Source organism: Bos taurus, chromosome 10 (assembly GCF_002263795.3).
Source record: "Bos taurus isolate L1 Dominette 01449 registration number 42190680 breed Hereford chromosome 10, ARS-UCD2.0, whole genome shotgun sequence".
In the NCBI taxonomy this organism is placed as follows: domain Eukaryota; kingdom Metazoa; phylum Chordata; class Mammalia; order Artiodactyla; family Bovidae; genus Bos; species Bos taurus.
In genome coordinates this window covers 56,751,373-56,774,397 of record NC_037337.1, presented here as the reverse complement: position 1 = coordinate 56,774,397, position 23,025 = coordinate 56,751,373, and the positions used below count along the sequence as shown (strand labels likewise).

General features: G+C 37.5%; 1 protein-coding gene and 1 long non-coding RNA gene across 2 annotated transcripts in view; one reads left to right on the top strand and one right to left on the bottom strand.

The window, feature by feature from the left end:
- Window positions 1-23,025, bottom strand: part of WDR72 (WD repeat domain 72) — a 225,745-nt gene that overhangs the window by 6,142 nt on the left and 196,578 nt on the right. The window contains exon 19 of the mRNA XM_002690898.6: window positions 1,422-1,526. Coding sequence (XP_002690944.1) covers window positions 1,422-1,526 — 105 coding nt within the window. The remainder of the gene's footprint in view (window positions 1-1,421; window positions 1,527-23,025) is intronic.
- Window positions 1-23,025, top strand: part of LOC132346375 (uncharacterized) — a 100,057-nt gene that overhangs the window by 34,691 nt on the left and 42,341 nt on the right. The window lies entirely within an intron of this gene.

Below are 23,025 nucleotides of genomic sequence, written 5' to 3'. Positions count from 1 at the left end.
GTTTATGCCAATCAGATAGACTGTGCTATATTTGAATATCACCACAATTACACTCATACTGAGGGACAATCGAAATTTATTCTACTTTTAAAACAGCATAAAGCTGATCTATTCTTGCAAAAAAAACCCAATGAACACTTCAGTAAAAACTTCACTCATGGATTTAACTGCCTGATAAGGTGATTGATAGAAAACTGTTGATTAACACAGTTTAAAAACCTAGTCAAAATCAGACAATTGTAGTCAGAACTAAAAGTAATTTTAAAATGCTACCACTACTCTCTCCCTTTTCACGTGGGACACATCTATAAGGCAGTGGGTGGGGCTGTTGTGCTGATGAAAAATTTCTGTCATTGCTAAAGACGCCATTTCTCAGTCCATGGATGCTGAGGCAGAAGTGTGGCTGAGAACAGACACACAGCAGCAGTCCGTCTTTTGAGGAATCTTGGTGTAGTGGAGGGGACGGAAATACAAGCCATTGCCACTGGGCCAACTGGGGTTCCAAGATGACTTAGGGGACCTGACATAGATTGCAGGCTGCACCTTTCACTGAAAATTAAATCTCAGTAGCTCTCCTCGGGGAAGGATCAGGGGACTGTTTGCAGCTGCCCCCTGTCAGCGAAGGCTACAAGATTTGGAAATCTCTTAACTAAGCTGACAGACCACAGTGAGGATGAATCAAAAATCTGATACATGGATCAGCACACAAAGATGCAAGAGGGTAGAGGGTACACAGCAGCCAGAGAAAACAGCAAAGAAAAATGTTCAGGGAGGGAAGATAGTTAAATCGCTCATGGTAATAAGGCATCTTCTAGCATTTAATGGTTGTGTAGTGAGCCAGGAATTGTCTTTCAACTCTCTTAAGTTTTTTGTTTCCCCTTTTAATTAATTCGTTGTTAAGACTAGGCAGGCTTCAAAACAAAACAGAAAGAAAAACTCATGCTTAAGTTTTCTTGGACATATCCTTCCAGTACATTTCTGTCTATTCTTTCTATAAAGAAAATACAAACATCAGTAACCTGGACAGAGGGTAAATTTTATTGAATGCTTTCTCTTTTCTCCCTAATTCTCCACTTCCTCTTGATCCCATCATTTGAAATATTTTAAAATGTTGCTATTTCTCAAGTTTCCAACCTCTGCCTCTATTAACCAGTTTAGCCTAAAATTGATGATAATGAACTAATAGTGTCAGCTTCCCTTCTCAGTCATAAAGGCTTTGTACTTCCTCCAACTGAATTCTTGATGAAAGAGGAAAAGATAACAGCTCCACACTGTGACCCCTGGAGGTGACCATTAATTTGACAGTGCAGCTGCTAAAAGAAAACAGCATTACAATGTCCTCTCCCCCCACCCCCTTCCAAGGACCCCAAAGCTGTGTCAAATTTATCATTTATACTTGACTATTTTTAAATGGCTTTCACCTGGACTCTCAGACTCTTCCAAGACACATCTGTCAGGCATGTCCTCGGTGTCTTGGAAGTTTGCCGAGTTTGAGTTGCTGTCATGCTTGACCGAACTGACTGGAGCTATTAAAAAAGAGAGAGAGCAAAGAAAGAGAAAAAGGGCAATGAGAAAGTAGTAATAAACACCATTAAACATTTCCTTTCATTTCCACAGATATTTCCAGGGACACACTACATAAACACAAATAATAAATTGAAATAAAATGTATCCTCTAAGTACGTATTGGCAGACGTGTAATTAGTTGAAAATCTATAGATGAGACTTTATCTTAGAAGAAAAATAAGTTCGTAGCATCAGCTTAAAAGCTACAAAGTAACAAAGTGATCTCTTCGAAACAGAAAGCATATTTTTAATGCATAAATCTAAAAGAGTATAGTCAATTAACAGCAACAGGACCAGCTCTGTCCTGGTGCAGTGGTTCTTTTTGTCACACAAATCACAGTGGATGAACACTTTTCATGCATTTTGGTTTTCTTTCATCAAATTAAAAATGATGGTTCCAAACACAAATAAAAAAATCCCTATAAAAATAAATTTTAAAAGATAGGATAAATACATTGCAAATGATAATAAGAAGAGGTGGTCTTTTGAATGGCAGGTCTTCACACAACTACAATGAGATATTTTCTGAGTAGGAATTATGCACAGAAACAAAAGCGAAAATAGGAATATAAAATTTCCTATAAACACATTACAACTACTAGCTCTGTTAGAGAAGCACAGGCTTAAGTTTCCACATTTTTCTACAAGTAACACATTTCCCTATTATATTTCTTCAAGGAATCACTTAATCAGGAAAAGCAGATGTGGTCTTCATGAAGACACTCTGAATAACAAAACAAAGCAAGCCTTAAATAATATAAATTATGTCATACTCATCTAAAGCCAAGCAGTAGGACTTTTGTCTGTCACAGATTTCTTTGGTGAAAATTACCACTGTCTCCTCAGGTCCTGATAACACACACAACATATTATTTATAAGCCATAAATGCAATAGAGGAAATATATATTTATGTCATAATATGTTTATATATATCTTTAGCATAGATATTTAACAAGAAATAATCTGTTGGCCCAGGGCAGTGGGCTGGCTGCTGTTTGTAAGCCTCCCTTAGGAGATTAGGGAGCAAATGCAGAGGCTAGAGCTTGTGTTACTTCACACATTCAATAAGTGATGCAGAGGGCTGCCTGAGGGCCAAAGTAGCCTTAGGAGAGCTCACACTTCCCAGACTCCTGTCTTGTTTTCATGGACTGTGCATAGCAGTGGTGCCCATAACCTGAAACCCATAAACACACATTTAAAGGAGACCAGTGACATGTTTCTGTTCTAAATATCCTCTCCAGTTTCACCCACCCTCTCAGAATACCAATAATGCCGCTTTGTTGTGTGGAAGGGCAAGCACAGAATTAGAATTCACTTTTTATTTGGGAATAAAATATGAGAAAAACTATATCTGATTTTGAATAAATATGCACAACTTTTCATTTTGAGTTCTCTGAAAACAAACATGGAAGTAGGTACCACGTCTGTTTTGTTCACCTGTGTATGCCCTAGGCTATGGAAAGTATTCTTAAGGATTTGTGTGATGAGTAAATAGATAAACAAATGAATGAAGCAGAGGTACCATACTGGATGTCCTTCTGATTTAAGAGTATATATGCTGTATCTTCAGCTTGACCTGTTCAGCTTCTTGTTTAGGCCCACTTGAGATGAAAGATGTATATGTACAAAGTGGTGGTGTTGGGCTAGTCCATGACTTGGAAGGAGAGCTAAGTAGTGTGTATGGTGGTGTTGGGTTAGTCCATGACTTGGAAGGAGAGCTAAGTAGTGTGTATGGTGGTGTTGGGTTAGTCCATGACTTGGAAGGAGAGCTAAGTAGTGTGTATGGTGGTGTTGGGTTAGTCCATGACTTGGAAGGAGAGCTAAGTAGTGTGTATGGTGGTGTTGGGTTAGTCCATGACTTGGAAGGAGAGCTAAGTAGTGTGTATGGTGGTGCTGGGTTAGTCCATGACTTGGAAGGAGAGCTAAGTAGTGTGTATGGTGGTGTTGGGTTAGTCCATGACTTGGAAGGAGAGCTAAGTAGCGTGTATGGCCCGTGTAGTTATTTTGCTGTCACTGCTTTTAGTTTTCCTCAATTTGGATCATACTTCAGTTTACTTCTGAATCCATAGATTTTTTTGAAATGTTTAAGTGGAATAATTAAATGCATCAAAGTTGCAGAATACTATTACATTGGGCAAAATTTTCTGGTTTACTTTCTTGATTTTTTTTATATTTATATATCTTGTTAATTTTCTGAGATACTTCTGTTGGTATTTATAATGGGGAATTAACCATAAAACTGACAGAAAATGAAGCAGCATCTGTGTTTACTTGGGTAAACATATCATACTTGTCATCCCACACATTATTCTTTCATCTAAAACTTGCATCTATTCATTTATCTAATCATTCCTCCAAAACGCTCTTCTAGATACAGGGGCCTCAAAGAGCTGAAGAGAGCATGGTATTAGAACAACAAAGTCCATGCCTACCACCAGATTTAGTGGCAATAAAGTAGTCCCAGGATGAACTGACATTCCAGATCTTTCAATAAAACAGGAAAGTTAGATGTATCAATAGTTTTAGCTGCATGAACTTTATTTAACTCACACTATAAGGTACCTTTGCAGGTATTTTTGTCTCCAGAAAGATTTTGGAGGGTGTTGTTTGTGGCGGGGGGAGTAGAGTAGAGTAGTAGAATAGAGTAATAGAGTAGAAAGGGTTGTTCATTAGATGTTTGGCTTAATTGCATTTTTGCTTCCAAATTGGAGAGATGGTACAAGATTTGCCCTTTAGTTTTTATTGGGTAGCTTATAGAGTATCCGGTTAAATTCACTGTGGAAGAAATTCTTACATTCTATCAATTAGGAACAATAGACATTGAAGAGGTTAATTACTGCCATTCCACCTTTTTTTTTGATAGGCCAGTGTTTGCAATTATTCTTTTGGGTGTTTCTTGTGATGTGTGACGTTTCGTCATTTAACTCTGACATGATGTGTGGCCTAGGCTTCTCTAGTGAATAATTTAAAAAATGATGAAATAAAAAAAATATTGATCTGGTGATTATCAGGCACAGGGTAGAGCTCTGTGCTAGATCATGTGAGGGGATGAAAAAGTGAGGCATTTCTAAGGTGCCCACATACAACTTGTGATATAGTTGAGTTACAATAGAAACTAACTAATAGGAGCATTAGAGAGAATATTCCAAGAGTAACATGGTTTTTAAGGAATGCAGAGGTGATTCTCCTGCAATAGGCTGTGTTAGGAAGTGAAATTTGAATTAAATCTCATTGAGAAGTAATATGAGTAGCCCAAAAGGAGCTTGTTCTCTGCAAAAGGAAAAGATGTGAACTCAAGCCTGGCCAAAGAAATACAGTAGCCTGGTGTCACAGATATATTTAACAGAGTATTGCTGCCTACTTTTGTATGTATTTTTAATGAATTCCCCTTACACGTTGCTTTGAGCTTTCCCTGAATTGCTGTTGTGGCGAATTCCTCTCACCTGTAGAAGTTAGCTATAGACAGGTTTCTCCTTGCCGTAGATAGTCGATAATTTGATCTTTACGATGGTGGGCCCATTTATCACAGTAAGTTGTCCTTTCACTATACATATTGACTTTTGTTTATCAATACTAAAGTCCATTTGTAGCTCATCACTAAAGTTCTTGGATATTTTCAGTAGTTTTTGAAGATGCATTTTAGAGCTTGGCAGAGAGGTACTTTTGACATCAATATAGTGCAAATGGTTGCTAGGCTCATCCTTAACTTAAAATCAACTGTTTATTTCCTCTGTAATGCATTCTGAAATAGTCTACATTTGGGGGGTGAGAGGCAAGAAAGATAAACATTCTTTGACAGTTCTACCACTGAAAGATGTAAGGTGTTCCATTTACTCATCACACATCTCAAAATATTGACAACTACAAGGCTGGTGTTCTAAATATCTTTGTAGTACCTTTGGAAGCTAGATAGAGGAGAAAGTCCATGTACTTGGTAAAGATGCCTTTGACTATGGTGTGCTTAATTATTAGTGTTAAAGAAATTCCTAAAGAAATAAATGGTTCAACTGTAGACAATACAAAATAAGTAGGTTTTAAATTACGCTTAAGAACATATAATGGAAAAGCAAGGAAAATTTTATGACAAGGACTCTATAGAAGAATTTACCGAAACAAATATGGCGACAGGGTCAGCAGTGGTTATGCTCTTTTGAAAAATCAAAGTGTTAGTCATTCAGTCATATACAACTCTTTTTGACTCCATAGACTGTAACTCCACTGTCCATGGATTCTCCAGGCAAGAACACTGGAGTGGGTCGCCATTTTCTTCTCCAGGGTATCTTCCCAACCCAGGGATCGAACCCAGAGATCGAACCCAGTTCTCTTGCATTGCAGGCAAATTCTTCACTGTCTTAGCCACTATGGTATGCTCCTTTACCTCTCTCTGTTCTCTATTTTGGTTTCAGTTAATGTGTAAAAATTCCTTCCTGCCTTTTCTCATCATTTGCAGAAATGCAAATATTCATTAAAATTTGAAGATGGCTAGGTCAAGGCAACAAACAACTTCAAGAAACATCCTCCCCATTCATAGTGAGAGAATGACCACTGGGAAGAATCTCCATCATCTCCACAAACAGTAGTTGATTCTTGCATGCTGGGCCAGGACTGTAGTATATACAGAGCCTTTGTTAAAAATCCATATCAATCACAGTGTGAATAAAATTTGTAATGCAAATAATGTTTTCAATATGATGACTTATAAGTGATTGAAAAATAAATCCCATCTGGTATATGTATGGAGTTTGGGGAAGTACTGGAGATAGTGATATGAAAATCATTAACAAAAATATAACAGTTTGAAATGCTGGTCAATGGAGTAGAATAAACCATTATAGTAGCAGATAAAACTCAGACAAAAATCTTATTTGCATCTTATTCAAAGGCATAAAAATAATGCGCAGGTTGCAGAGGTCATGAAAGACTAAAACTCTGCTCAATTAGGAATGAGTAGTGGAAAAGAAGTCAAAGACCTGAGTTACAATCTACCAGCTCAATGTGGTGGCCAAGAATTGATCACTTCATTGCTGATAATTTAGATGTCTTCTCAATAATAAGAAATCACTGTGAATAAATTTTAAAAATCTTTCTGTAGGTTAAGAAAGAAAAACTACAATAAGTTCAAGTAGAATTAAACACTCACTAGTGCAACCCTGACTGATCACAAGAAAACTGCAATAGGTTTTAAATTAGAAGGAGGGATAATCAGTGAAAAGACTGTAAGTGATAACACTAAGGTTGGAAACAAAGAAGATATCATTTGAACAGACCACAGATTCAGTTCACAGAGTGATTCTCTCTGGACAGATGTCTTATCAGAAAAACATATGTAGCTAAAGAGCTATGTACATATTACCCCTACTTAAAGAGTATCTACTGAGATAAACAAGTGATAGGACCTCCTGATTATATTTAAATAGCAACAGCTACATCCTGCATCAGACCTTAGGCTTACTTTGTGTTCAGTGTAGACTGGAGACTGGGAAAAAAACAAACAAACATATACTAATGCCTAGAAATAAATAAAATATCTAGTGCTGCTTTATAACTAAGAAATAACTGTTTTATGGACAAGTTCAGCAAAATGAGTTAAGATTAGATTTATGTGTTTTATTATCTTTCTGCAAGTATAATCTGACACAGAATATTATTTTCTTGGTGATAATTTCTAGTGTGAATTGCTTTAAGCATGAGATATTTTGGGATACATATAATACATAAACACAGAAGATCAAATTATTTACTATCCAAGGGAAAAAACTGTTGTCTATAGCCAGTCTCTACAGTGAGGTGTATAACTAGGTGTCTAATTTGACGGAAGATAAATGGGGATGAGAAAGTAGTATTAGTTGGTTACTTCATCTTTTAAAATAATGTTTATTGCTCTAAGATATAAAAGTTTTCCTGTTATCCAGTAAGTTTGAGCAATAGGCTGCTTTGGTAAGGCTGATAAATAAGAAAGTACATCTAGCCTAATGCAAGATACAGGACAGATACTTGAACCATTTATGAAATTACTGAGTAAAACTGCTAACAGGAATTTCTAAGAATTAAAAAAGCAATAACTAATTTCACCTGTAGTTGAAGGGAAAACTCTTAAGGTCAGGCATTGGGTAAAATAAAATTCCTCATTTCTTTATTACCCAAATATAAGAAATTGGTGATGGACAGGGAAGCCTGGTGCACTGCAGTCCATGGGGTCACAAAGATCTGGACGTGACTGAGCCACTTAACTGAACCAAAATATATGTTTTAATTGAAGCAAAGATGAATACCAACGACTTCCTTACAGAGATGAACTTCTTAGTTCCCCAGGGTGGGGGTGGGGGGCATGTTGTACTGGCAAAAAGCTTAATTAATAGGACCCAGAAAATATATTTTTCATTCCACTTCTGTTCCTAATAGTATGACCTTGATCTTGTCCTTTCACTTACCTGGACTCTGGTGCTTTCACTAATAAAGTGAGAGAATTGGACTGGACAACTTCCTTGACATCTTCCTGTCCTGAGACCTGAATATTTTGCCAGTTAAGAATCCAAGACCAACTGACCACTGAGTATATCACTGAACAGGATACAAAGAGTATAAGTGACTACTAGAGTAATCTTAGAAATAATGAAGGCTTTTGAGGCCCTTTCTGAGTTAAAATTGCTATTTTCCTATAAGTGATTTCATCTGACTGAGGGACAGAGGAAATCAGGGCAACTTCAGAGAGATGCTTGGATGACTGTAATGCCAGGGTGAGGGGGCCCTATTGAAAGATGACGAAGCCAGAACTGAGCCTGATGGTGGTAGTGGTTTAGTCGCTAAGTCGTGTCCAACTCTTGCAACCCCATGGACTGTACCCTGCCAGGTTCCTCCATCCATGGGATTCTCCAGGCAAGAATACTGAAGTGGGTTGCCATTTCCTTCTTCAAGAACTGAGGCTGCAGTATGGCTATTCCTGAGAACAAACACAGTGACACCTTGGCATAGAAGCATCTATCAGATGTTTGCCAATGGTGTAAAACAAATCTTTAAAACCAAACTTTAAAAAAATAAGTTATATCTCTCAAACAATCTGGCAAATATGAACTTCAGTACAAGATGAATCATCCTAAACTAAATTAATTGGATCCATGAAATAATTGCAAGAAGCAAAACTGCAGTGGAAAAAACCCTGGTCTGGAAGTTAGGTCTGGACTGGGTTAGGCTGAAATGGCATGAGCCTCCTCTGAAGACTTGGCTTCAGGACTCCAAACATGAAGAGGTTCTCAATAGTTGTTTGAATGGATATGGTTATAGAGATGTGGTGCTCCTGTGGAATAGTCTTCTCCTCCTGTCAAATCTCTAAGGGGAGAATCAAGAGAACCCAATTTTTTTTAAATTCTTTTTTTATGTAAAACTGAAGCCCATGAAGTGATTTGTCTTAGTCAAGCCTAGCATGAAAACCAACTCTAATCAAATTATTTAAACTCTCAGCTGAAACAGACTGTAGAGACATTTGGATGCAGGATGGGGAAAGTATGAAGAAGGAAATGTGTAGTTTGGGAAATAGAAAAGGAAAGAACCAGGAACAATGCAAACTTCTCTCCTATTTCTGTTGCATTTCCTCACCCTCTAAGGCAGTTCCTAGAGTTGCCTATGAGAAGTTTGTCTGGAGTTCTTTATGTGTCCTTTAGAGTACCTTTTCCTTGGCAAGGAGTGTTCCAGGGAGAAAAGTGGTGAGTGGATGAGTAAGCACTTTTTTCTTTTTTATCATCAAATCAAAAATAATTTCTACAGCTTTGGTCCCTGGTCAATACTGAGTAAATTCAGAGTGGAAATAATCTAGGGAAATATTACATATTATTATTTTTATATTTATCTAAAATTTGGTAAAGGTAATTTCTTAATGCAGGAAATAAACTGGTCAAATCAGCAAGCTCAATTTCAGCTTTATACAGTAAACCATAGAGATAATTATTTAAGACAAAGGGACTCAGCAACATTTTATTTGAAAGGACCCCTTCATCACTGAAAGGATGTACAGGTGATGGAATAGCTCTAAGAAAGTCTAGAAATTAACTCTTACACTATTCATGCAGTTTAGATTTTGTAAAAGTCATTTGACTTTTCTTATAAGGACAAAACCCTGTGCATTTTTACTGTTCAGAAATTCAAGAAATTGAAAGCAGGAATAAATTTCAAAGAAGAAAACAAATGGATTCCCTCCCATATATTGATAAATTGAAGAACAGTCAGTAAAGGGAGAATTCTAAGAGGAATTTGTAGTACACTTCCCAGCTTGCATTTGAAAATTTAGAAGAAGGTCAGGAAAACAAAAGAGACCCTTCAATCAAAAGAGCCTCATGCTAGCATTTGAGACTAGAGATAAACATGATTTATATATGAACTTAAGGATTCACAGCATAGGGCAATTTAAACCAGAACAAAGTCTACAGTTATCCATAAGGAAAAATACCAAAATATTTTTCTCTAGAATCAGTGGGAGAAGAAACTGTCAAATGGCACTACCACTGGAATTTGTAAGAGCAGCAACCTTTCCATAGGCTGAACCTAAAAAGACACCATCAGCATGGAGAAAACGATTGGCAGGCAGTCTCAAATTCCCAGCTGATAGCTGTCTCTGTCTCAAGGGAAAATGCTTGTCTCAGATGGTTAGTCAAGTGTCAGAGCTCTTTCATCTCCTAGGTAGGAAATGGAAAATAAGGAAATCAAATTATCTAGACTATGCCTTCATTTTCTGATTCTTTGTCAACATTAAGAAGGATGCAAGGAAGAAAAGGTCTGAGTTACCATATTTTGTATCATTAGGCTTGGTACTCTGAATGTGATTTATTTTTATTTGAATGACATCAAAATGGCATGTTAGTGTATGTACTAGAGAACTTATTGAAATTGAATTGAAGTCATGTATGGATGATAATAATGTGCTTTACCACTGTATTATAATATAGTTAGTAGCAACCATTACTCTTCTCCCACATCTACTCACACCAGACATAGAAAATATAAGCTGTCCATTGGCACTGACTGCCTCTTATGTCAGGCATATAAAGTGGAGCCATGCATTTAAAAATATTAATTTTGCTGGGGGATAAATAATGGAAAGTTGCCTTTTCAAATCCTCAGGCTGTGTCACTGCAAAAACACTCAGTATTTGTACTAGTATCTCCAAAAGATGGTTATAATACAATAGAATACAAATATAACTTTGGTAAGTAGTAGAGTTTGGAGAAGGCAATGGCAACCCACTCCAGTACTCTTGCCTGGAAAATCCCATGGATGGAGGAGCCTGGTAGGGTCGACCCCTCCATGGGGTCGCTAAGAGTCGGGCATGACTGAAGCGACTTAGCAGCAGCAGCAGCAAGTAGTAGAGAGTCTCATTTTGATACCAGACAAGCTATTTCCATCTATAAATAAAGGATAAAGGAAACACACCTAAAGAAGCAAAGTTTTAAATAGCAAACATGCAGTGGGTAAAAGGAAATCAGCAAATATAATCTAATGAGACTTTTGGAAAACTAGGTTCGATATAAAAGAGATGCTAAAATTACAGAACTAAGAAACAGGAAACAAAAGCTTAGAGACAAGCAGATATTTCTAGATAAGAAAGTATAAATGAATGTCCCGATTAGTGTAAAACATTTCTCTTAATAAGTTGTTACAAATTATTTTGAAGAATATGTGGTAAAAACCTTCAGAACTACAGGCGAAGCTAAAGGTTCCTGAATTGTAAAATGTTAGGTTGATTAGATTAATTATAGATAACAATGGTAAGGTTGAATCATTGGTAATACATGTACATACACATTTCAGTACAAAATTCTGGAAAACATTCAAAATAAAAACATGACCCAAAATATATGTAACAAGAACATGACTGAGCTATCATATGTTATGACTAAGGACATTGTTGCTGTTATTTGGTCGCTTCAGTTGCTCATGTCCAACTCTTTGGGACCCTATGGACTGTATCCAGCCAGGCTCCTCTGTCCATGGGATTTCCCAGGCAAGAATACTGGAGTGCGTTGCCATTTCCTCCTCCAGGGGATCTTCCCGACCCAGGGATCAAACCTGTGTCTTCTGCATTGCCAGGTGGACTCTTTGCCACTGAGCCACCAGGGAAACCCCTAAGGACATTAGGTCAAACTACAAATGTGAACAAATAGCTAATATAAGCCTGACATTTTAGGAAGGGAATGATCAACATGATAAACTAACCACAAGAAAACCAACTAACAAACCCAGGGGGCTTCTGCACCTGGAACCCTTCGTGTATCTCCAGTGACTACAGCCAGTCTAGGACATAGTGGAATTTAAGAGGCCAACCAAAGGTCCGGGAGCAAGTTGAGGGCAGGAGAATTTACGTACTATCAAAATATCTCAAGAAGAAATTAGGAAGACTGAGACTCCAGGAGGAGAAGGGAGTGACAGAGGATGAGATGGTTCGATGGCATCACCAACTCAAGGAACATGAGTCTGAGCAAACTCCAGGAGATAGTGAAGGATAGGGAAGCCTGGCATGCTGCAGTCCATGGGGGTCAAAAAAAATCAGACATGACTTAGCAACTGAACAACAACAACAAGGACTCCAGAAAGGAAGTAAATCTGAAGAAGAAAGTGACCAATATTTGTAAAATTGCCAAGAAACTCTCTATATCTACCACCACTGTTACTCACCTCCAGTTCCTCCAACTCTTCAAGAAGCTTATACTCCCACCCTACTCTCCATCACACCTGTATTTTTGTAGCCTGATAAGAAGTGTCTCTCCCTGCAGTAATTCTTTAAACTGAAACAAGTCAAGTCCCTAAGGCCATGGTCTGGTCATGTAGCTTCTATGTAAAAACTCTGTAATCGCCTCTATTCAGTCAGCAATGGGAAATTCTGGAGCCATGGATTGGCAAGGACTTTTAGGACACAGTCTCAACTCATGTTTAGAGGCTTCTCACTAGATTCTGCCCCCACCTTAGACTTTGATATTATACCCTACAGCTGGACAGGGCTCACTGTCTCCTGGATGTGCCATTTATTTTCTACATTGGTGCTTTGTTTAGGTTCCCACCTTGAGATATCCTCTCTCACACCAAGCTCTAGTTCTCTGCTTGCCCAAAACTCCCCCTTATTAAAAACTCAGCTCAAATTCTGTCTCTCATTTAGTCTTCAACAACCTAAAATTAACATCAGTTTTTCTCCCCTCTTCTGTGTTTCCTAGCATTTTATTGGCCTGTGTTATTCTTCTTATCCCATTCTTTGGTTCTCTCGTCTGACTACCTCACTGGTCTACATTAATAGGGAAGCCAGCTATTTCAGACACATCCTGCTATTTTGAGGCTGATGCCATCAAGGCAACTTTGCTTCTCCAGAACAGAACCTCTGGTGCTGCAATCAGAAGACTGGGCTAGAAGAACCATAGGGCTGACCTAGTGTGTCCACGTCTGTAATTCTTAGCTTATCTCTGGCTGTTGGAAATTTATAATTAGTATGCTTCCCAGGTGGCTCTAGTGGTAAAGAACCCACCTGCCAGTGCAGGAGGCATAACGAGATGTAAGTTCGATCCCTAGGTTGGGAAGATCCCCTGGAAAAGGGAATGGCAACACACTCCAGGCATTCTTGCTTGGAGAATCACATGGACAGAGGAGCCTGGGGGGTTACAATCCATTGAGTCGCAAAGAATTGGACATGACTGAAGCAACTTAGCACACAGGCACACGCTTGCTTCACAAACATGATGATCATCGGACAGCTTACTTATGGACAGCAATGGCTAAGAAGTCTGCTTTCTCAGCAGTGATGAGGTTATGTAGACAATGGTGGGCCATGTTAAGCAAGATCTCTAGGCCATAGCATCATTTATACAACACTCACTTTCATTCCCTTCAAGGAACTTCATAAAATAAGAATCATACATTGCAAAATACTATGCCTGCCCGACAACAGAAAATGCACTGATTTCCACTTTCTTTTCCTTACCCTCATAAATCATAAAGTTAAATTTCCCCTAGGGACTTCCTTCCTCTGAACTCAATGTACAGGCATAAAACAAATTTTGTTCTCACAGGACATCCCATTTTTGTTTCATTAGTTCAAGGAAAGGGTCACTCAATTTTTAAAGCATTTGGTTTGATCTTTACTATGATTCATGCCATCTAACATCCACAGACACACTCTATATACTGAAATGTTTCTTATATATAAAATGTGTCTCCACGGACACCATAATAGTGGTACCTTCACATAAAATACGCAAAAACTGCCTTTCAAGCGCATAAGTTCAGAAAAGGTGATCAGAAATAGAAAATACTTATTATTGAATAGTTAAACAATTATTATTTTGCCCGAGTTCCTATTCCAAGATAGACTTTTTTATTTTCTTTTTACAAACTGCTTTCCTGGAGATGTGGGTAGAAATACTCTTAACCATTTCCCCCAAATATGAGACCTAAAATTATTCTCATTCTATTTTACACATTTTTATTCTGTGTGTAACCATCTCATTGATATTTCATTCTACAGAGAGGGAGGTGATAAAAATTTTTATTAATGTAATAAAGGAAAAAGAAATAAAGATGATTTGTCATAATTTAACTAGATAAAATGAATTCTTATGATCTTAATGTAAGAACAGACTATGATCTCTAAAGAAATACTGAATTATGGAAACATGATTTTTACATAATAGAACCATTTACACTTACCATTTAATCATATTACATAATTCTTACTGTTCTATTGGTTCACATGCTTTTTCATCTCTGAATTATTTTCATGGAATGTTTAAGTATTTTAAATGGCTTTCTCATTCTATTGCTATTGAGGGGCTTCTCCTACCTCCCCTAATGGCCAAAATTTGATTTTCCACACTGGGTATCTACAGGGAACCACAGTCGTCAGGCTTTGCATAGAATTTCCCCTTCCTTCATGAATTAAAGATCACACAGATTTATTCTTCAAAAAACAAAAAGGGAGAGGAGATTTGTATTAAACACATTGCCAAATGATGGTTATTACTTTGTTTTAAAACCCTAAAGATTTTAGGAGGCTCAGACCAACCATAATGGTTGGGTGAGAATGGCAGCTTAAGCAAGGAGGAAGCGGTTCTTTCCAGGGCATTTCTCTCATATTTCCTACAGGGAAGGAGTTGTCCAACTTGGAGATATTCAATACAGCCAGAGTAGGGAGCTGAACAAAAATACTTTACAAGTCCTTTTCATTGACAAATATAAAACACTGATCAAACTGACTTTCTTCCAAGAATAAGCAGTCCCCCAATGTCCCCACATCCTGTGGAACAGAGTCTTAGGGATCCCAACCTACTTATGGCAAAAGACCCTGGACTGCAGTCAGCCAGCTAGTTATCCATGGAAGTGGCTCAAGGCTGACACTCAGATTGACTGGTTCACACTAATTTACTTCACACAGATTCCATTTATCTCTTGGAAGATCCCCTGGCAGCAGCTTATAATGGCATATCCTAGGATGCCTGCCTGCATGCGTTTTTAAAGCAGCAGCGCTTGATGAATCTGAGTCCAGAAAACAGTTCACAGATTGAGGAGTAGGTGCAATCAGAAAACATCAAGAGGCACAGCTGGGACTTGGTAGTTTGCTTGACTGGTCTGAGCAGCTGAGCATTAACTGTATCTGCTTTTCTGCTGGCTGCTCACTGCCACTGGGACACATCAGAGAGCCACTCCCTCTTTCCTTTACAACTCATCCTCCAAAGGAAAAGAGAAAAGAAAGTGCATCACCATCCAAGTAGCCTGTGTAGCTGTAGGGAAAGCTAATTTGACAATTTAACCTTTACTCTTTAACTACTGTGATATTGCTGATCTAGGTAAAACTACAACTGATAGTTCTAAGGTTAAAGATGCTGGATATTTGGAGTAGGCAAAATTCAGCTAGAGAAAAAAAAGTAAAAAAGAGTCTCTAAATTATTTTAGTTACTTCCAACAATGATCCAAAGATCTGGCTGAGATGTTATGATTGTGAAACTAGTTAGTTACCATCTTGATCCTTGCTCTCCCATATCTACTATAGAACTTGCGGAAAGATGTGAAAGGGCTTGATATTTGTCAAATCAATAAATGACTGGATAAATGTACGAATGAACAAGTCAATATTCTCTATTATATGTATTTGTGTGTATTTTTTTTTACATGCAGAATGTAAAGTGACTAACGGTATGGGTTATCTCAGAATTCACACTCTGCCATTTTTCTTTTAATGAATCAAAACAAAGGTTTTTTAAAAGCATATATATAAATATATGTTTATATATATAATTCAATATAATTCAAGGTTTTTATGTTTGTTTTACATCAGCAGCATTTACATCAACTGCATACTGAGAATTCTAATGATAACATGGTCAATGTCCAAAGGCAGAGGGAAATGAGAAGATCTTTTAATGGCAGGCAAGCTAACAGCATTAAACAACAACAATTCAGCGACAAATCTACCAAAGCAGTGACAAAGCATATTTAGTACTTAGAAGGTTAAACACTGGGCTGCAGTAGCTAGTTGATGAAAAAAAAGTAGGATTAAGGCTTTTGCATGAGCCTTGACATGATCATGTTGTCCGCCTGCTGCCTTAAGCTTTGAAAAACAGCTGGGATCATCTTCTTATAAGCTCCAATTCAAAGATGTTTAAGCAGCCCCCAATCCAATTAAACAGAAGTAAATAGAAGGAAGAATTTTATAGAACACCATTATCACATTTTTTCTTAATGAAAAGCAGCATAATTGTGGTTTACACAGCTCCTTAATCTCACATTAAACTAACAGATTGCTGACTTATACGGAGCATGGCAGTCCAAGCTTTCTATATTGCTGTGCTTAATTTTAGGTCATTATCCTTTATTATGTGACTTGTAATCCTTAAAGCCCATGATTGTGTCTGGATATTTGGCAAGGATTGTACTTGGCAATACAGGGATTCTACTTCTAAGAGTGATGATTTAATTGAAAAATATAGTATGATTAGATTACATACATTGCTTTTCTTTTGTAATTGACTAGTTTCTTATCAGTGTTTTTTTCAACCTTTAAGATCACTATTTAGTTTTAGGACTTTGCTTTAAAAAAGAAAAAGCTTTCACAACTGAAATACAAGTAGTTTATTATTATAGGAATTTATCCATATGCTCTTAAAGTAGACAATTTAAATAAAATTCTGGCTCATCCACAAACTGGATAACTGTAGTCAAGTTACTTAATCTTTCTGTCTCAGTTCCCTCATCTACAAAATAGTAATAATAGTAATAATGATTAATAGTGATAATTCTACCAAATGCATGGGATTGTTGTTACAATTAAATGAGCTAAATCTTGCAGTGTAGATTATAGACTAATGGCTAGAAAGCAAAAGGTAAATAAATCCAGTATTATTACTATTATTATATATGTCCTTGCCTAGAACTGTGTATAAATGGCAATAAGATGCTTAGCCTTCAATTCAAGGTACTTTATTTTACTATCTATATGGGCTTCCCTGGTGGCTCAGATTGTAAAGAATCTACCTGCAGTGCAGGAGAACCAGATTTGATCCCTGGATAGGGAGATCCCCTGGAGAAGGGAATGGCTACCCACTCCAGTATTCTTACCTGGAGAATCCCATGGACAAAGGAGCCTGTCAGGCTACAGTCCATGGGGTTGCAAAGAGTTGGACACGACTGAGAGACTAACACACATACATATCTAGTAATACCTAAGATTTCTCAGATCTAATCAAAGAAATATTTTAAATAGCTATATAATCTTGCACTTCACTTAAAATTTCAGAACTCTAGAAGATAATATTAGTGGCCCATCTAAAACTATAGTTTAAGGGAACACATGGGTTTGGTATCCATTTGATGTTATCTATAACCAAATAAAACTCCACACAAAGTCATCTGTGATTCTAAGGAAAGAAGTAAAACTGGTTTCTCATACTCATAACTCAGGGAAACCATTCACAGATCTTTCAGTATTACTTATCCATAATCCTTGATTGCCAGGTTTCTTACTGGTTCCCATTTATATATGTTTTGAGAAAATGCCAGTATTGAAATTAAAAGTCTAATCTAGCTTAGTTCCATCTAAGGCAAAAACATTACCGGAGGATGGTCACTTGATGGAGTACAAAACTAAAACACTGAAACAGTGACTTACTTGCTACTGAGCCTCCTCTTTTCTCTCGTTTCTAGGATGGATAGCACCATAAAATATCATATCAAATAATAAAAATAAAACAACTCTTTCCCTTGAAAATTAGGTTAAACCATTAAAAAGAGCATGCACCTATCCATCTTAATCACAAGAGAATTTAGTAAAGTAGTATGAAAGTTGCTCAGTTGTGTCCGACTCTTTGTGACCCCATGGACTATACAGTCCTTGGAACTGTCCAGGCCAATACTGGAGGGGGTAGGGGGATCTTCTCCAGGGGATCTTCCCAACTCAGGGATTGAACGCAGGTCTCCCACATTGCAGGTGGATTCTTTACCAGCTGAGCTACAGATGCATATACAAATTGTTTTAAAATATACAAATAAAAACCAGTTAGAAGATATAATTTAAAAGAAAGTTTTATTTACAATAATTTTTTTTAAAAGAAATCTTCAAAATTTATATGGGGGAAAACTCTAAAGCACTCTTAAAAGATACAAAGGCAGCTTTGGACAAACAGCAAGATGTATTTTATTCTTATAAGGAAAAAGTTTAAATAATAGAATTATTTAATTCTCCAAATCTAGTCCTATCATATAATAATATTTTTTAAAACAATTATGGATATTAAGTCATAGAGATGCTTTTTTAGAGGGAGAACATGGCCTTAGATCTGAACTTAGGAGTTAATATTCAGTATAGCTTCAGCCTCTTGAGGATTATAATATTCATCATATGAGGAACTAAACAATTGTATATATATATATATACAGCTTTTAAACATAAAATTGAAACAGAGTGGGTATTTTCATTAAAATGTCTACAATTGATTTCTGCTAGAATGGAGTTACAGGAATAGTTCATGCTCTAATATTGCAGAATAATTGAAGCATTACTATTATCATACTATTCATTCCATATAGAATGAGTGCTAACTGAGTGCCAAGTCCTGTATGAGGTGTTGGGTACATAGTGGTGATCAGTCTCTGTATTTCAGTGGTAATCTCTACTCAGGTTTCAGTGGTCTAAGCACTAAACATTGATCATTTCCTAGGATACTAACCATAGGGTAAAGGGGCAGGCTGGAAACCCAGATCCAGAGCAGACAGAACAAAGAATGTCCAAAATTTCTTTGCAGCAAGAACTTCATTGGTCTCTGTTGAATTCTGCTCCTGGAATGAATGGATTTAACCCACTTCTTCTGCCTGTGTCCCACTCAGCTTATAGTTCTGAGACTCAGAAGATTAATTGATTGGTTGAGTTAATGGCACTTGCCCACCTCTTGGCCACTCTGTGGGAATGATAGAGGAATTGATCTAGTGGTAGGCGCTCCAAGCATGCCTATGGCATCTGAAATGGGAGGACAATTGAATTTATTGTCTTTGCAGAAATGCACAAAAGAAATGGGGTCCTTTCATGGCAGCAATGAATGTTGGGCTGCAAAAAAAGACAATGTCACCGATTTCACGAGGCTGATATGGTAAACTGTATGACTTTTTTTGTAATTGACCGTTTGGATTTGTCTGCTATATGAATCTATACTTAATCTGAGGCCACCTTACCCAGTGAAAACTGGCAAGTATAAAGTTGATCACAAGGTATTCATCAACTCATTCATTACTGTCTTTCTTTCTCTTTTTGGTGACTAACTCTCTCTCCTCAAAATCACTTTCCTTGAAGTCAGCTGAAATTCTGCACATGGTCCAGATGCACATCAGGAATTCTAAGCCTGGTGTGTGATGGAAACTAAGCACACAGCACTGTAGAGCGCAAGTCCTCACGTACGGCCTTCTCTGCTTACCCCGTGGCAAGAAGGTGGTTTTGGCCATTTCTCTATTTGGGAAGCCTAACATAAGAGAAATACCTCACCAAAGGACATTTGGAAGAAAGCTCAGGAATATGATGGTGGTTCAGTTGCAAGAGTGGGACACGACTTAGAAGAGAAATGGCCAGTGCCACCTTCTTGCCATGGATAAGCAGAGAAGGCCTTATGTGAGGACTTGAGCTCTACCGGGCAGTGTGCTTTGCTTCCATCACACACCAGGCTTAGAATCCCTGATGTGCATCTGGACCATGTGCAGAATTTCAGCTGACTTCAAAGGAAGTGATTTTGAGGAGAGAGAGTCACCAAAAAGAGAAAGCAAGACATTAATCTTTGATAAGCTCCATTTACTAATTTATAAAGGCAATGGGAATTGGGGTGAGGTAAAAAAGTACACACCGAGGGAACTGTCTGTACTGAATGCTAATCATTTTACGATCATGTCACCCACTGTGCTTTTTGGGGGGGAAATGTATAGCTTGATTGTAAAAAGTTACATATTGTTCAGTAGTTTATAACTGGTTATAAGATTTTTTTAAAAAAGTCAGTTCTGGGTACTTAAAAATGGAAGAGCCATTTGGTAGAAGGGATTTGTAAGTCATAGGTAATTACCGAAGACATTTTTAGAATTCAAAATCAACACAGAGAGATTAGCATATGGAGAGCAGTGCAAATAGTGCTTACATTCGTGTGTTCATCTTCTTACTACCAACACAGGGAAGGTTCAGAATGACAGGCAAGAAGCTCTAAAAACAATCTGGGGAAACTTAGGGGAGAAAGAGAACCAACAGCTGTGCCTTGAGTATACAGAACACACACATCTAGGTACAAGCAGGTTATGTGGAAGTTAGGTATGGGCAATATTATTTTTAGGAATTTTATTTCACTTAACATTTTATTTACTCAGTATATTATTAATTGAACAGTTTATACATTTGTGGAACCTTAGTAAATCAGATACTATTCAAGGTTCTGGGAGGAGAAAACAGTAAACCAAGTCCTCATAGATCTACAGTTTAACAGGGAAGAGAGTGAACAAGGAATTACCACTGCATGTGATAAACATCATGTTGGATGACTACAGAATGCTTTTGGAAAATGTGGCAAGGGGAATGGCAAGACCATTTTGTTTCTTGATTGAACTAGAATGCAGTGGGTAGATTCTGCTGAAAAATTAAGATGTCAAAAATTATTAAGTCAATTCTCAGAAGGTTTGCTTTTGCCATATATATATATATAGCCGTTGTTTAGTTGCTGTGTCCAACTCTTTGCAACCCTATGGACTGTAGCCTGCCAGGCTCCTCTGTCCATGGAATTTCCCCGGCAAGAATACTGAAGTGGGTTGCCATTTCCTTCTTATTTGAAGAGATTTTTAAAAATATGGAGGACACAGACTGAAAAAGAAAGGAGAGGTCATTTTTGACAAGAGCACATTCCTGGTGATGTGTAAAACTGAGAATCTTACTAGCAGACATACAGTAGCTATATAAACATAAAAAGGATAATTACTAATTACATGTGAAAGTAATTACTAATTACACATGAAAATAAGTGATCTGAAAGAAAATCACAGGTTGCTATGAGAATGGAAATGAAGTAAACATAAAGAAGGTTGGAGGCCAGAGAAAAACTGTTTAAGGAGGCAAACTATAAAGTAAGATCTGAATAAGTGTAGAATTTAGGTGAAGAGTGGGTGATAGAAAACAGTGTATGGAAAACAGTTGAATGAGCACCTTACAAAAGTTTTTGAAATTCCTGAGGCAGGAAGCAGCTCGGCCCAGTCTGGGGACTGGCAGAAGTCCAGCATGCTTGAAACACAGAAAATGGGAAAGTAACTGGCAAGGACTGAAACTGGAGAGACAGAGGGATCAAACCATAAGCCTAATAGAACTCATTAAGGATTTTGTGTCATATTCTAAATGCAATGAGAAGACATCAAAATAATTTATGCAGGGAGTAGTAGGATTAGATTTACCTTTTTGAAAGATCATTCTGACTGCTGTGTTAGAAAAATAGCTTAGAAGGGAGACCAGATCAAAACCACTCTCCCTCTTCCTCTTTCCAGCATCTTCTCTGGGGAAAGTAAGTGCCTTTAAGCAACTATGTACAAAGTACAGAGACAAGTATAGGCAGAAAGTCCTATCTCCCTTCCAAGGGTATAACTGGACATAAATTTACCATAAACTTTGTTTCCCTGTACAAATGCACAATTATGATGCTATATACACATCAAACTAAAAAATCAGAACCCCATTTATGAATCATAGAGTTATCATATAAAACCATTACTTTAGGATTCAAACCGTAGATATCTGGTCAAAGAAAGGAAACCAGAGGTGGCAACTCCCTTGAAGAGGATTCTGCTAATGAAAGGTACCAGTGAATGGAGTGGTAAAAAAATAAATATAGGGTGTTAATTCAGATATGGAAGAAGATAGACTAGAAACACACACACAGACATACACACACATACAATCTGCTGGGCAGGAAGCTTCTGACCTGTCAGTTGCTCTCCATTTAATGTCACAGTCCTTGAGGTCAGGGTGGGGAAGGGAGGAAGTGAAGTAACCTCTTGACCATCTGCTGCTGAGTATATTGAGAGAAAGGACAGAGTGTGGTTGCTTGGAATGCCCCATAAGTGTCACCTGACATTTTTAGACTATCCCCAAATGAATTGTTCTACATCTATCTCTATGTTTGTGTGTATGCACAGTATTATGTGTAAATACACAGAGTCATAGCAAGTAATTTCATAATGATGCCAAAGTTAGAGTTGTAACTTTATCCGTATAGTATATTACATGAGCCTTCACTGGGCTCATGAATGCCACGTATTCTCCAATACTTGTTTACTAGCTTGTCAGCGTTATCCATCATACACTGTGTCACAAAGCACATGGTCAGATCTCATATGTCTGCTCCAAGGGCAGCACCAATGTGACCTTTGACTTTTTGTTTTACAAAAGATAAAATCACTCTTTAGGAACATTGTCTATCTGCACAACTAAACAATCTATTAAAGGAGTCTCAGTTTTCTGCAAAATTGCTTGCTAAATGTTTATATTTAATTTTATAGTATAGAACTAGATGTTCAAATATTTTCAAATCTATTCTCTGAGTGGGTTTTAAGCTGCTTCTTTTTCCTGTGCATTATGAGACACAGAAAGTAATGAACTGGTTTAGAAAACTCTTCTTGTTGAATGATAAAGAACCAGTGCAATATAAAATGCTCCCAAACATCCTCTGAGTTGGAAGACAAGCTGCACATCTGTCTGCCACTTATTTCTCTTCCCGAAACAAATGTTAACCAGTAAAAATCTAATGACATTTGATTTCACCCTCTTTTGTTTTGGAAATATATAGTATGATTCCTCAAACTCAGGGAGGGTCAGCATGGTGCATGTTACTGTCTGTGGAGTACAGGAGCGCCACAGGAAGTGGTAGAATTCCAAGTGCAGAATGAGAGGTTCGAATCACAGCCACAAAAATGACTACAACCACTGTCAACAG